General features: G+C 37.0%; 1 protein-coding gene across 2 annotated transcripts; it reads left to right on the top strand.

Annotated features, from left to right (window-relative positions):
- Positions 1-3,535: 3,535 nt before the first annotated feature.
- LOC125213505 (formin-like protein 14) lies at positions 3,536-12,680 on the top strand. 2 transcript variants are annotated; one of them, XM_048114090.2, is made up of 18 exons: positions 3,536-3,755; positions 4,045-4,163; positions 4,266-4,969; positions 5,061-5,282; positions 5,375-7,287; positions 7,383-7,506; positions 8,150-8,221; positions 8,395-8,493; positions 9,627-9,668; positions 9,751-9,831; positions 9,919-9,969; positions 10,052-10,133; positions 10,231-10,325; positions 10,720-10,791; positions 10,863-10,979; positions 11,458-11,526; positions 11,728-11,794; positions 12,014-12,680. In XM_048114090.2, the coding sequence occupies exons 2-18, from the start codon at positions 4,091-4,093 to the stop codon at positions 12,229-12,231; spliced, it is 4,101 nt and encodes a 1,366-aa protein (XP_047970047.1). In that variant the 5' UTR covers positions 3,536-3,755; positions 4,045-4,090; the 3' UTR covers positions 12,232-12,680. The 2 variants fall into 2 exon arrangements, with proteins under 2 accessions (XP_047970047.1, XP_088924208.1); XM_089068082.1 differs by lacking the exons at positions 3,536-3,755; positions 4,045-4,163; positions 4,266-4,969 and having other exon boundaries at positions 5,158-5,282; positions 5,370-7,287.
- Positions 12,681-13,312: the final 632 nt, after the last annotated feature.

The raw sequence follows: 13,312 nt of genomic DNA, 5'->3' as shown, positions 1-13,312 counted from the left end.
TTATGAACTATAGTGTTATTGTTATTCTTATTTTTTGCATTTATGAATAGTTATGCTTTGTTAATTGAAACAAGTGAACTATTTATTCGTTCAAATAGTTTGCTTTTTTTTTTCTTTTGTAAATAATAGTATTACATTTTTATTTATTTGTATGTCTTATTCTATTTCATCCACACATCTCTTTTGTTATTTCTTTTATTGTACACTATTACACTCATATTAAATATTAAAATAGTACTCTTTCTGTTTCATAGTAGAAAAGTCATTTTGTCATTTTGATACATTTCATAGTATTAGAGTCATTTCCTTTTTTTAGTAAAGTCAACATATTCTTCTCACTTACTTTACTCTCTCTTACTTTATTCTCCCTCCATCTCTCTATCTTTTTCATTTCTTACTTTATCCTTCATTTACATAACTCACTTAACACAATTTTTCTTAGATTACGTGCTGAAAATAAACGTCTCCATTACTATTGGACGAAGGGAGTATACAATCATCTGCTAAAATATGAAATGTTTCATTGAGAGTGGGTTGAGAGGAGTACAAATATCTTTATGTTGTTGTTTATAACATTTTCAATTATTTATAATATTACAAACACTTATTTTAATTAATTTTTATTTCTAGATATATTTTTATACTTATATACTCTATATTTTTTTATTTTAAGTTAATATATCTTCATTATTTAAAAAAATTTTGTCTCGTGCATAGCACAGTCGTTAACACTAGTTTATATATAATGAGACGGCTCCTCACAGGTTTACGAGTGGTTTTATTTATTTTTGTGACAATTAGGAGAAATGGGAGTGCAAGAAGTTAAAAGGTTCTTGAAGATAATTAATACTAACAGTGAATTAATTGGAAGGTAACTGACTATCTCAATATAAATTGTTGGTTATTAATCATTTAAATTTAAGTGCATATAACGTGCGAGAATGTTATGCATAAGCTTAAAAGAGAAAAAGTGTTGTCGTCGTGTTCTTAATAGTAGAATAATAGGGAAGGTAACATCACTTACAAACCTCTTTTTATATCTTACAAATTTGACTTTTATATCATACCAAACGCTTGTTATTCTATTCGTTTATCAAACGAATTTCACTTTTATATCTTACCAAGTGCTTAATAGAACTACACATACTACACACATTTCATACATTTCACACACTACACATATTTCACACACTACATACAATGTATATAGTGTGGGAAGTACACACTACACAAATTCCATTCGCTTACAAATTTCACTTTTATATCTTATAAATTTCACTTTTATATCTTACCAAACGCTTGTTATTCCATTTGCTTATTTTAGCGGACAAGAGCATAAGTTCTTACACCTAACGTCTGTTATTCTCCATTCCGAACCATTATATAAACATAGGTGAAGAAGTGTAATTGATCATTCGCCTTTTATTCAGGGAGTGAGAGTGTGAAGATGTGTAGTTGTCATTCACTCTCACTCTCATCCTCCATTTCACTCCACAAAAATGGTAGTATTCGCTACGGCCTCGACCGCCATCCAGCTAATGGGGCTAAGCGCTACGTCATTGGTGAGAGCTGATCGAAGGTGTGTTGGATACCCTGGAGTTTTCAGAAGTGAGGAGGCACCCGCAGACGCGAGATGTGTTGGAGGGACCCTGCCGTCATGATTGTGGGTCCCCAAAAAGTCGAGGGACCCTTCTGTCATTTCATCGCCAATTGTGGAGCACTGTAGCGGATGAGTTTTCAAATATCACCTCTCATGCGTGAAATATTTCTTCCAAAAGTCAAAGGAAACAGTGCAGGCGGAGTGGAAATCGAGGGCCATGCAGAGATATTTAATGAACACCGAGCCAGCCTTTTTGTCATGATTTGACACCATTACATGCCATTTATGGAACACCGAACAAGCCCTTAGGTCCTACTTGGTATGATGAAATGGAATGAGGAGGGAATGAAATGGAGATGGGAATGAAATGAAGGTGGGCATTCTTGTGCTTGGTAAGCACAAGGAATGCAAAAGGAATGAAATTGTTATTCCTTGATTAATTCTTTTCCCATGTTTGATAACTAAATTAATATGGAAATAGAATGAAATGAAATATGAATAATTAATATGTTGATTCTACCAAAAAAAGTACTACACACATTTCACACACTACACGCACTACACACATTTCACACAATACACGCACTACACACACTACAAACACTTCACACATTCCACACACTACACACATTTCACACACTTCACACATTTCATATATTTCATAAACAGTGTGTAGTGTATGAAATGTGCGTAGTGTGTGTAGTGTGTGAAATGTGTGAAGTGTGTGTAGTGTGTGTAGTGTGTGAAATATATGAAATGTGTGAAGTGTGTGAAATGTGTGGAATGTGTATAGTGTGTGAAATGTGTGTAGTGTGTGAAATGTGTGTAGTGTGTGAAGTGTGTGTGTGTGGATTTTCAATTATTAAAAAATTTAAAATTTTAATTTTATTATAAAATTGTGATGATATTAAATTTAAATATAAATAAAATAATATTTATATAATTTTGTTAAAATTTAAAATTAGAAGAAAGGAATATGAAATGAAATGGAATGACCATTCCTTAGCTAAATTGATGGAATGGTTATTCCATGTGGAATGGAATGGTGATTCCAAAGGGAATGGTTATTCCTAAGAGCAAAATATACCAAGTAGGGCCTTAGTCTTTAGAATTGATACATTCCGTCAAACCTCGTCTAACACCATTACTTCTCTTTTTTTTCATCTTATTCACTCTAAAATTATATCCTAAAATGTTATAAACCTGATATTATTTATATATTATATTCATTGATACATTTTTTTTATAATAATCATTGATACAAAATTATTCCCGATTTCAACTAGAGATACAACTGTAGATTATACTATTGCTATCGGAAAATTTATGATGACAACCATCTTATCAAGAAATGAGGAATAAATTTACCATATCTAACTAAATGCAACCAAGCTAAGCAACAAATTTATAGGTGGTATTCGGTTGTCATGACTAATAATCATGAGACTATCCATCTAGGATTTAAGTTGTGGGATTATTTTAGTTGGAGGGATGAGGCTTATGACTAATTATCATGAGACTATCAATCTAAGATTAAGTTGAAAGGGTTAATCTTATGAACCAAACATGATACATTTCTAATAATGAAATTTAGTGTTGCTAACCGAACACCCCCTATAATATACTATCTTTTTATTAAATTTGATTGAAAAGAAAACAAGTAGAGAAGTAGGAAGCATTTGAGAAAAAAAGTAACGGTGTTAAAAAGGATTCGATGGAATGAGAATATTAGTTTGGAACATTAAATAAACATTTAGTATTACTATATAAACTTAAATCTTTTTTGTATTAAATTGAAATATTAGTAAAATATTTATACCAAGTAATTACCCAAAATTTTTCACTTAGAAATGCAGTTTTGCCTAAAATAATGCGTAATCTTCTTTCTGGAAAATAGGTACAAGCAACCGAAGCGCGGCGTACACCTTATTCACCGCCCACATTCAAATCCTGGCTGAATAGTAGTATTCCCCTCAAATTCAATTTCAAATTGGTCCAGAATTTTTTCAAAATCAACAATCAAATGAAAAATTGAGACGACACCACACACTGCCGTTAGACGCCGCATTATCAGCTCATCGCCACCGTATCCGGAGTTTCTGAACACCTCCGCCGCTGCTCAATCGTCCAGTCAATCTCCCCCCATCTGTATCTGGTTAAATTTCATTATCATTTTTTGTTGGATATATACCTAGTTTATTCGGTAATTCTGGGGTTTGTGTTGGGATTTTAGAGTTGTGAGTTCACTAAGGCTCTGTGCAGTAATAGGTTTTAGTTTATACGTAATCGCCATCAATTATGAGTGCTAAATTTTAGGCAATCCTGTTTTCGGTGCATATTTTTTTAGAGATTAGTGAAATTTGCCAATTCTCCCTAATATATTTCTACTGTGTAACTGGGGAGAGTTAATGTCTAGTGAATTCATTTTGTTTTGCCATTTTCAGGTGTAGATTGAATTGTGTTATACGGAGGATTGATTACTATTGAAATATGTCATTACTAAGTAGATTCTTCTACAAAAGACCTCCAGATGGTCTGCTCGAACTTTCAGACAGAGTATACGGTATTTTGGTTCATTACATACTGTTTTCAGATATATTAGTCTCCATCAGCTTTTGTTTTTATATGTATATGTATTTATGGAAGCAAATGCTACCTTGTGCAGTTTTTGATTCCTGTTTCTCAACTGAAGTACTACCAGAGGATATATACCGACTTTACTTGCACGAAATCATTAATGAGTTACATGAAGAATTCCCAGAATCCTCATTTCTTGCATTTAATTTTCGAGAAGGAGAGAAGAGGAGCCAGTTTGCAGAGATTTTATGTGAATATGATGTCACTGTTATGGATTATCCAAGGCAGTATGAGGGTTGCCCCTTGCTGCCGCTATCTTTAATTCATCATTTTCTTCGCGCGAGTGAGAGTTGGCTTTCTCTTGGGAATTTCCAAAATGTGGTGTTGCTCCATTGTGAAAGAGGAGGTTGGCCACTGCTTGCTTTTGTTTTATCTAGTTTCTTGGTTTTTAGGAAGTTGCATAGTGGTGAAAGAAAGACTCTTGAAATGGTTTATCGCGAAGGTCCAAAAGGTTTGTTGCAGCTATTATCCCCGTTGAATCCGTTTCCATCTCAGCTTAGGTACCTCCAATACATATCGAGAAGAAACATATCCCCCGAGTGGCCTCCACCTGAGAGGCCTCTATCATTAGACTGTATCATTCTTCGATCAATTCCAAGGTTTGATAATCAGAAAGGGTGCAGACCGATTGTCCGTGTTTTCGGTAGAAATCTCCTTAGTAAAGATGGACTATCAACCCAAATGCTTTATTCCATGCATAAGAAGGGCAGACATGTTCGTCATTATCGCCAAGTAAGAATTTTGATCCTTGATTTTCTTCGTAGTATCCAAATAAGTTCTATTGCATTCTTATACATTTTGAGTATGCTGGAATTCTATGCAGAAAGATAGTGATGTCATCAAGATTGATATACAGTGTTTAGTGCAAGGGGATGTGGTATTGGAATGCGTCCACTTTGACTTAGATCCAGAAAGGGAAGTTATGATGTTCCGTATTATGTTCAATACAGCTTTTATTAGGTCTAATATATTGATGCTCAACTCTGAGAACTTGGATATTCTTTGGGACTCAAAGGCCAGGTTTCCTAAAGGCTTTAGGGCTGAGGTAAATTTTCATTTCGTTGGCAGATAGTTTAATTAGTGATTAGCTACATAATTTACAAACTTTGTTTTAAAATATTTGATGTGCAAGGGCAGGTGCTATTCGGAGATGTTGAGAGCCGCTCCCCCCCCAAAGCTCATACGCCAATGTTGAATGGAGAGGAGAAAGGTGGACTGCCCATTGAAGCTTTTTCCAGGGTTCAAGAGTTTTTTAATGGTGTGGATTGGGTTGATGGTAATGATGATGCTGCATTATGGTTACTTAAGCAGTTAACTGTGTTGAATGATGTCAAGGATTTGTCGATGCTGAGGAGGATGAGTGGTTATTCATCACCTCTTGATTCTGAAGAAGAAAACAATGCTTCCAGCATTGCTGATAGTCTTGATTTACTGGACGCAGAGAAAGCCATTGCACCCGACTTCAATTTGCTGGATGATCGTACATCTTTCGATTTTACTTTAGAGGATGCCTCTGAACTCAGGACCTATGATAATCAATTTAAGCCAATAAGGTCGACCCCTGTTGATCTTATCCAAACTTTGACTACTGATGACATGCAGTTAGATTCTCATGCTATTCGTGAAACTTCAAAGGAAATGGAAAGTTCAGATTCTGAACTTTTAACTTATCTTCAGCCACCATTGCAAACCTCCTCGTCTTCTGATTCTGTTACAGGGCATTCTCAACTATCAATCACTGATAGCAAGGAACTTCCTTCATCTTCTCCCACTGGTTCGTCTGAAGGGCTGCTACTGCCAGCTCCTTTTTCACATGATATTTCTACGGACATCCCCTCTCATCCACCACCTCCACCACCTCCACCTCCACCTCCACTACCTCGTCTTCATGCTCCAGCAATAGATCCACCTTCTCGTGGTTCAGCCACAATCCCTCCTCCTCCTACAAATAGTGGTTCAGTAGTTTCTCCACTTCCAACTCCCAAGCCAACAACATCCCCGCCTCCTCCTCCACCACCACCTGCTAATCCTTCCGGTGGTGTGTTAATAGCAACTTCACCTCCAACACCACCTCCCCTGCCGCCACCTTCGAGTTGTGATGTATTAGCAGCTCCACCTCCACCTCCACCATTGCTAGGACATGGTTCAGCACCTGCTCCACCTCCACCCCCACCTCCGCCACTTCCTGGACGTAGTTCAACTCCACCTCCACCTCCACCTCCACCTCCACCTCCACCTCCACCTCCACCTCCGCTGCTTCCTGGGAATGGTCCAACACATGCTCCACCCCCACCTCCGCCCGCTCCTCCTCTACCTCCACAACTGCCTTCTCGTAGTTCAGGAGCAACTCCACCCCCACCTCCGCCACCTCCTCCAGGCCGTGGTTCAGCACCTGTCCCACCTCCGCCACCTCCTCCAAGCCGTGGTTCAGCACCTGTCCCACCTCCGCCACCTCCTCCAGGCCGTGGTTCAGCACCTCCGCCACCTCCGCCACCTCCTCCAGGCCGTGGTTCAGCACCTGTCCCACCTCCGCCACCTCCTCCAGGCCATGGTTCAGCACCTGTCCCACCTCCACCACCTCCTCCAGGCCGTGGTTCAGCACCTGTCCCACCTCCACCACCTCCTCCAGGCCGTGGTTCAGCCCCAGCCCCACCTCCACCACCTCCTGGTCGTGGTTTAGCTCCTACCCCACCTCCACCACCTCCTGGCCGTGTTTTAGCTCCTGCCCCACCCCCACCACCTCCTGGACGTGGCTCAGCTCCTGCTCCTGCTCCACCTCCACCACCTACTGTTCCAGGTGCAGCACCTCCTCCACCTCCAGGTCATGGTTTACGATCTGCTCCTCCACCTCCTGGAGGAAAGAGCTCCAGCGTACCTCCACCTCCAGCTTTAGGAAGAGGCAGAGTTTTGCCCTCAGCGAAAGGAAGAAGTGCTAGTTCTTCAATCCCCCCTAAAAAAACTTCCCTGAAGCCCTTACATTGGGTGAAAGTTACTCGAGCAATGCAAGGGAGCTTGTGGGCTGATGCTCCAAAACAAGATAGTCAGTCAAAGTGGGTGTATCCCAATCTTCCTAGTCCTACGTTAATTATATTAATTCACCTTGACCTTAGGCAACATCTAATGGAACACTGGTAATTTTTTGTAGGGCACCTGAAATTGATATTTCTGAACTTGAGAGCCTTTTCTCAGTGGCATCTGCTTCAGATGGTGCTAACAAGGGTACAGGCGCACGTGGTTCCAAAATAAATAAGCCAGAAAAAGTGCAATTGGTATTACATTCATTCAACTTAGTAGCTGTATCGGTCATTGCCTACTTGTTGTAAACTTAAATGTCATTTACTTCATTTTTCTCGATTTACCTGAATGTTATCTGATTACGTAATATTTGGAATAGCAAAAACTAAAGAATCAAAGAATGATTGTTGATCTAACTAGCATCATTCTTTCAAGGACTGCAAAAAATCTTTCCATTGCTATTCATCTATTTTAGTGAAAAAAACATTACCTCACATCTTTGGCATTCTCCTGTTAGTCCATATGAAGAGCTTAGAGGCATGCATCCATTATGAGAAGCTAAATAAAACCAAAATTAGAAAACTGTAATATCCAAATCTATAATTAACAGGAGCAGGTGACTAAATAAAACACTTTTGAGTTCAGATTCTCGTGTTGAACTGTAACACTTCATATTGATAATCACATGCTGATAGAGAGGTGACTAAATAATAAAGAGAAATTCAATTGAAAAAGGTTAAACAAAGTTAGAAGAAAGCCAAGTCATGGGAAAAGTGACGTTAAATGATAAATCATCTTCCTGTTTGTTAGTTGAGTTGCATCTCTGTGACATTAAATGATAAATCATCTTCCTGTTTGGTTCTTTATTAGTTTAATTCAGTGTTTTATCCTGTCCAGGTTGATTTGCGTAGAGCCTATAACTGTGAAATCATGCTCACGAAAATTAAGATACCCCTTCCAGATATGAATGTAAGTTCTTGATGTCATCCTCTCATTTGCGAATAATTTGATTTGTTGCCTAAGTAGATGGTTGCAATAGGCCTTATATTATTATTTCATTGCAGAAACTGAAATTCCTTTTCAACCAATAAAACCATGTGTGCAAATTATTATTTTTTCACTTTATTTTTTCATTTTAATAGAATGCGATCCTGGCTTTGGATTCCTCTGCATTGGACATTGATCAAGTTGAAAATCTTATAAAATTCTGTCCTACTAAAGAGGAAATGGAGACACTAAAGGTATTATTCTTCCCCTCCCCCCTTTCTCTCTGTGGGTGTCAAGCTATGTTCATACGTTTTACAAAATGTATCATGCTAGTTTATACTGTGTTTGAAATTTATATCTATACTTTTATTTCATGTTGTTATTTGTGAATTTAAAACAAAGAAAAGGAGCTGTTGTGTATCCATGATATATCAGGACCAAATTTGGACACAATAATGAAGGATCCAGTGCCATTTATCGAATTAATGCCTGATAGACATGGATAACTTCAGAAAAGTGAATCAAAGCCATGTGGAGTTCTTATTGTCTCAAGTATTCCCATTGAATTATTTGACAGCATTTTGAGAAATAGATTGAAGTAAGAAGAGGGGGGGGGGGGTATTCATTTTGAGACAGTTGTAATTTACTAGTACACATATGCATTGGATACTTGTGGTGCCTGTGAATATATATGCATACTAGTTTATGCATACATTTCCACTGCACAATATATTTGTGAAAGTATGTAAAAAAACATAGATTTGGGAGTGAATTTCTGTGTATTCATTAACTAGATGACCTGTGTATATAAATGATAAGCTAATGTTTTAAAGAAAGAAATTCATTAAATTAAGCGTATACAATTCTGCCAAGGTATATCAAAATGTCTAACTATATTAAAATTGAACACCATGGTTTGAAGATATTTCCCTGGATACTCTATATTCCTGGGAATAGCATATGCTTTTCAGCATTGGCATCACATGACTTCAATTTCAAAAAAAAGCAGCAACCAGAAGATGTATTATGTCATATGCATGTGTGTATCTCTCTTATATAAACCTAATTGCAATGTAAATGCATATTATTTATGAAATATGGATATGTATGTACAATATAATGTATTTAACAAATTTCCTCAGTTACAAGTGTGTGCCTGCAAAATCCCATTAGTTTGAAAAATTGTCTTAAGAGGGCTGAGACAAATAGGCTCTGAGAAACAAGCAAAATCTGATATAAATTAATCCCAGAAAACTAAAGAGGTTTCAAACCCGTGAAAGTTTATCAATTGTACCCATATTTGAACTATCTATTCCCATTTGTTTAACTCTTTCCTTCACATTAGCATAGTGTACTTTTTTCCTTTCTTATATTCTTTTCCTTCCAGAATTACAGCGGGGACAAGGAGATGCTAGGAAAGTGCGAACAGGTTCAAGATTTTCTTGGTTACTTTATAGAATTGCTATATAATGTTTTATCATTTACTAACAATTGCGTTTCAAATATTTCAGTTTTTCCTGGAACTAATGAAAGTTCCACGAGTTGAATCCAAATTAAGAGTATTTGCTTTCACAATAACTTTTAATACTCAGGTGCATATGTTTATATATGCTTGACACAGTTTTTAACTACAAGCTTCATTGTTGATTGTTGATTATATAACTAGTTTCATTCTTCAGGTGAAGGACCTAAAAGTTAACTTGCACACAATCAATGATGCTGCTAGGGAGGTACTCTTATATTTGCTTGAATTTTTTTACCTGTGAATATGTGGTATCAGCCATATCTTTCTCATTCTTCAATTTTTGGTAGGTTAAGGAGTCTGTGAAGTTACGAAAAATCATGCAAACAATCCTTACACTGGGAAATGCACTAAACCAGGGTACAGCTAGAGGTATACGATGCTATAAAAGCTCCTATATTGTTAATATATTCCTTTTCCATTCTAATATCTTGAATTGCAACTCATCCTCTAATAACTTGCACCGCAGGCTCTGCTATTGGATTCAAGTTGGATAGTCTTCTTAAACTTTCTGATACTCGTGCAAGAAATAACAAAATGACCTTAATGCATTACCTATGTAAGGTAGAGTTCTATTTGTAACTGTAATGTCTCTTGCACCTTAGGAGGTGTTTGCCTATCAGGTTTGGAGGTGGAGGAAAGGAAATGGAAATGGAAGACAATTGGTTGTAGGTTAAACATGGAATAATATATGAATAATTTCATAATCCATTTCCTGGAAGTCAAGTGAGCCTGTATCATTTGCGGGAAATGTAGTTGTTGATTGTAGGCAACCTAACCATGTGTTACTTAGTGGGGTTCTTGTCATAAAGAAAGTTATTGATCCTACCTCTCTTCTGATGCTGGATCTGTTGGTAGTATTCAATGAATCTGTTTTTGCAGCAATTTTTCGAATGATGTAACTTCATAGCTCCTTTCGCGATTACTATGATTTTCTCAACTTTCTATCTGTTTTTAGATCCTGTCTGAGAAGATGCCAGAGTTGCTAGACTTCAGTAAGGATCTTGGACATTTGGAACCAGCATCCAAGGTTGGTCGGATGAATTGCAGTGAATATGTAACTATGTATGCTGCTTATTAATCCTATTGTGGCTTCACCAGATACAATTAAAGACTCTGGCTGAAGAAATGCAAGCTGTTAGCAAAGGCCTTGAGAAGGTTGAACAGGAACTAGCTGCAGCAGAGAATGATGGTGCTGTATCCTCTGGCTTTCGGAAGGTCAGAATGCATAATGTTTTGATACATTCTCATCCTCAATGGCTAAAATTGCTACTTGAACCCAACCTCCTGTCTTTATGACTACATAGGAAGTTTCCTCATTGTGTTTTACAGCATAGAAATAAATATAATGAATTGAGTGCATAGGTTAATTCTCTCAAACAATCGAATGTATTGAAATTCCACTCATGGTTTTGTGTCCCTTTGTATCCTTCATCCTTGGTGGCATTCCATCATGATATTGCTTTTAGGACCCATGGAGGGAGTAAATCTTTTTGTATCTTACATCTTTATTTTTTTTAAAAGGCTTGAACTATGTTGTCAATTATAGGAACCTGCATGCTTGCAACCATTATCAAATAATCTGCAGTACTGGCTCTGATGATGAGCTCACTAGCCTGCATATTAGTGTTTAGATGTCATATGCATTTTAAACCCTATGTATAAAGTTGGGGAATTGCTGAACTGGCTTTAACAGGTGTTAACAAGTTTTCTCCATATTGCTGACGCGGAAGTTAGGTCACTTGTCAACCTTTACTCTGAAGTGGTGAGCTCTATTTGTTATTTCTAATGCATCTTAAACATATTTCTTTTGGAATTCCCCTTGTGATCTGAGGTGAGATCACTTGTTATTGCCTGCTCTGAAATGGTGAGGTTAAGTGTTATTTCTGATGCGGGGCTTGGGCCAATGCATTGTTTGGTTCTATTTTGTTGTTACTAATAAAAATCATAACAATGTAATATACAGGGGAGAAATGCAGATACGCTGTCAAAGTATTTTGGCGAAGACCCAGCAAGATGTCCCTTTGAGCAAGGTTTGGGACAGTTTAATTTTCCTGTATCGTTGGCATCTATGCATCTTTGTTCGTTATTTCTGGGTTCTACGGGGTCATTTTGCTTATTGTGTCCCAAGTGAAGGCATGAATAACCCCAATAACAAAAAAAGGGGATGTGACTATTGCTTGTCGTAAATAAAGGGAGAACAGAGTAGTATTCCGCCTTGTTAAACTATATATGTGGTTTTGTATCTGCAGTGACTCAAACTCTAGCAGTCTTCACCAAGCTGTTCAATAAGGCCCATGATGAAAATGAGCAGCAGGCAGAAGCTGAAAAGAAGAAACTGGAGAAGGAAGCACTCAAGGAACAAGTAGCAACTAATTCTCCTGCGTGGAAGGACTCGCCTGCAAGGAAAGAAGGCATAGATGCTCTTCGTGCAAAAATAAACGCTCGTAATCAGAAACAAGCTTCTTGATGCGCGGACCAGCAGGTATTGCTTTTGGTGTCATCCCTTTCGTGCAATATCTCAACATATTGCTCTGTCGCGTTGGCATCAATGAGTTTAGCATGCATCCAAGGTTGATTCATCTCTCAGATGAATGAATCGTGGGGTTTGACTGGCTCCGCACCGGGCTATTGCTTGTTGGTAGGAGCATTATTTCCAAATGTAGAAATTGTACATTGTTATTGCTACAATCTGCGTAGAGGAGGCAGAGATTTTGGGAGGCAATTCAATTGTTTGAATTCAATTGGCAGATATATATATATCTACTTTTCTTGTACATAAACTTATCCCTTTTTTTTCTAAAGAGAAATGTACGGAATGGACATGCTATGCCATGTCATATAGTGGATCTATAAGGAGTATATGTAATGAATTTGTTACTCAAGTTTCTCCCATGTCTTATTTTTTGGTATTGCTCATATTTGAAATATTCATTTAATTTCAGTTATTGGAATGCATTAATCGTCCACTGTTACTTCTTCACCAAAAAAAATGATAATTTTAATCATGACGTAGAAATAATATGTCTAAAGCCTGAACAAACCCTCCTTCCTAGCATCTGAATCTGCTGGTTGCTACAGACTCATTAAATGAAGAAATGAGCGTTATCAAATTTTAAAAACTTGTATTTGCCTTTCTAGTCCCTCATCTCATGATATTTTTCAATTCTATGTAGGCTAGTAGGAGTACTAGGCATGAATTGTGGAGTATCAAATTTTGGCAATTTTGTCTCTTTTTTTTGTAATCATTTTTAATGGATGAATATGCGTTTAATTTTTTCAATTAGATATAATTTTTTTTAATATTGTACTTTATTTTAATTGCAATTATAGTTTAATTATAATACATAATAAATACTAATTTGACTAAAAAATGTACTATAAAAATAAATATTTGACCCATGAATAATAAATGCTGGGTTGTAAATTGCTAATTTTATTAGATAAAAAGTAATGCGCTTATGATCTACAAGTAGTACTCCATTTTAGGAGGACCATCTTTGATTAATTACTTTAACCTCATGGAATTGGTTTATTATGTGAAAATTACA

Source organism: Salvia hispanica, chromosome 3 (assembly GCF_029641045.1).
Source record: "Salvia hispanica isolate PSC_SH4W2 chromosome 3, Shi_PSC_v1, whole genome shotgun sequence".
NCBI lineage: Eukaryota > Viridiplantae > Streptophyta > Magnoliopsida > Lamiales > Lamiaceae > Salvia > Salvia hispanica.
This window is presented reverse-complemented; position numbering and strand designations above follow the sequence as displayed.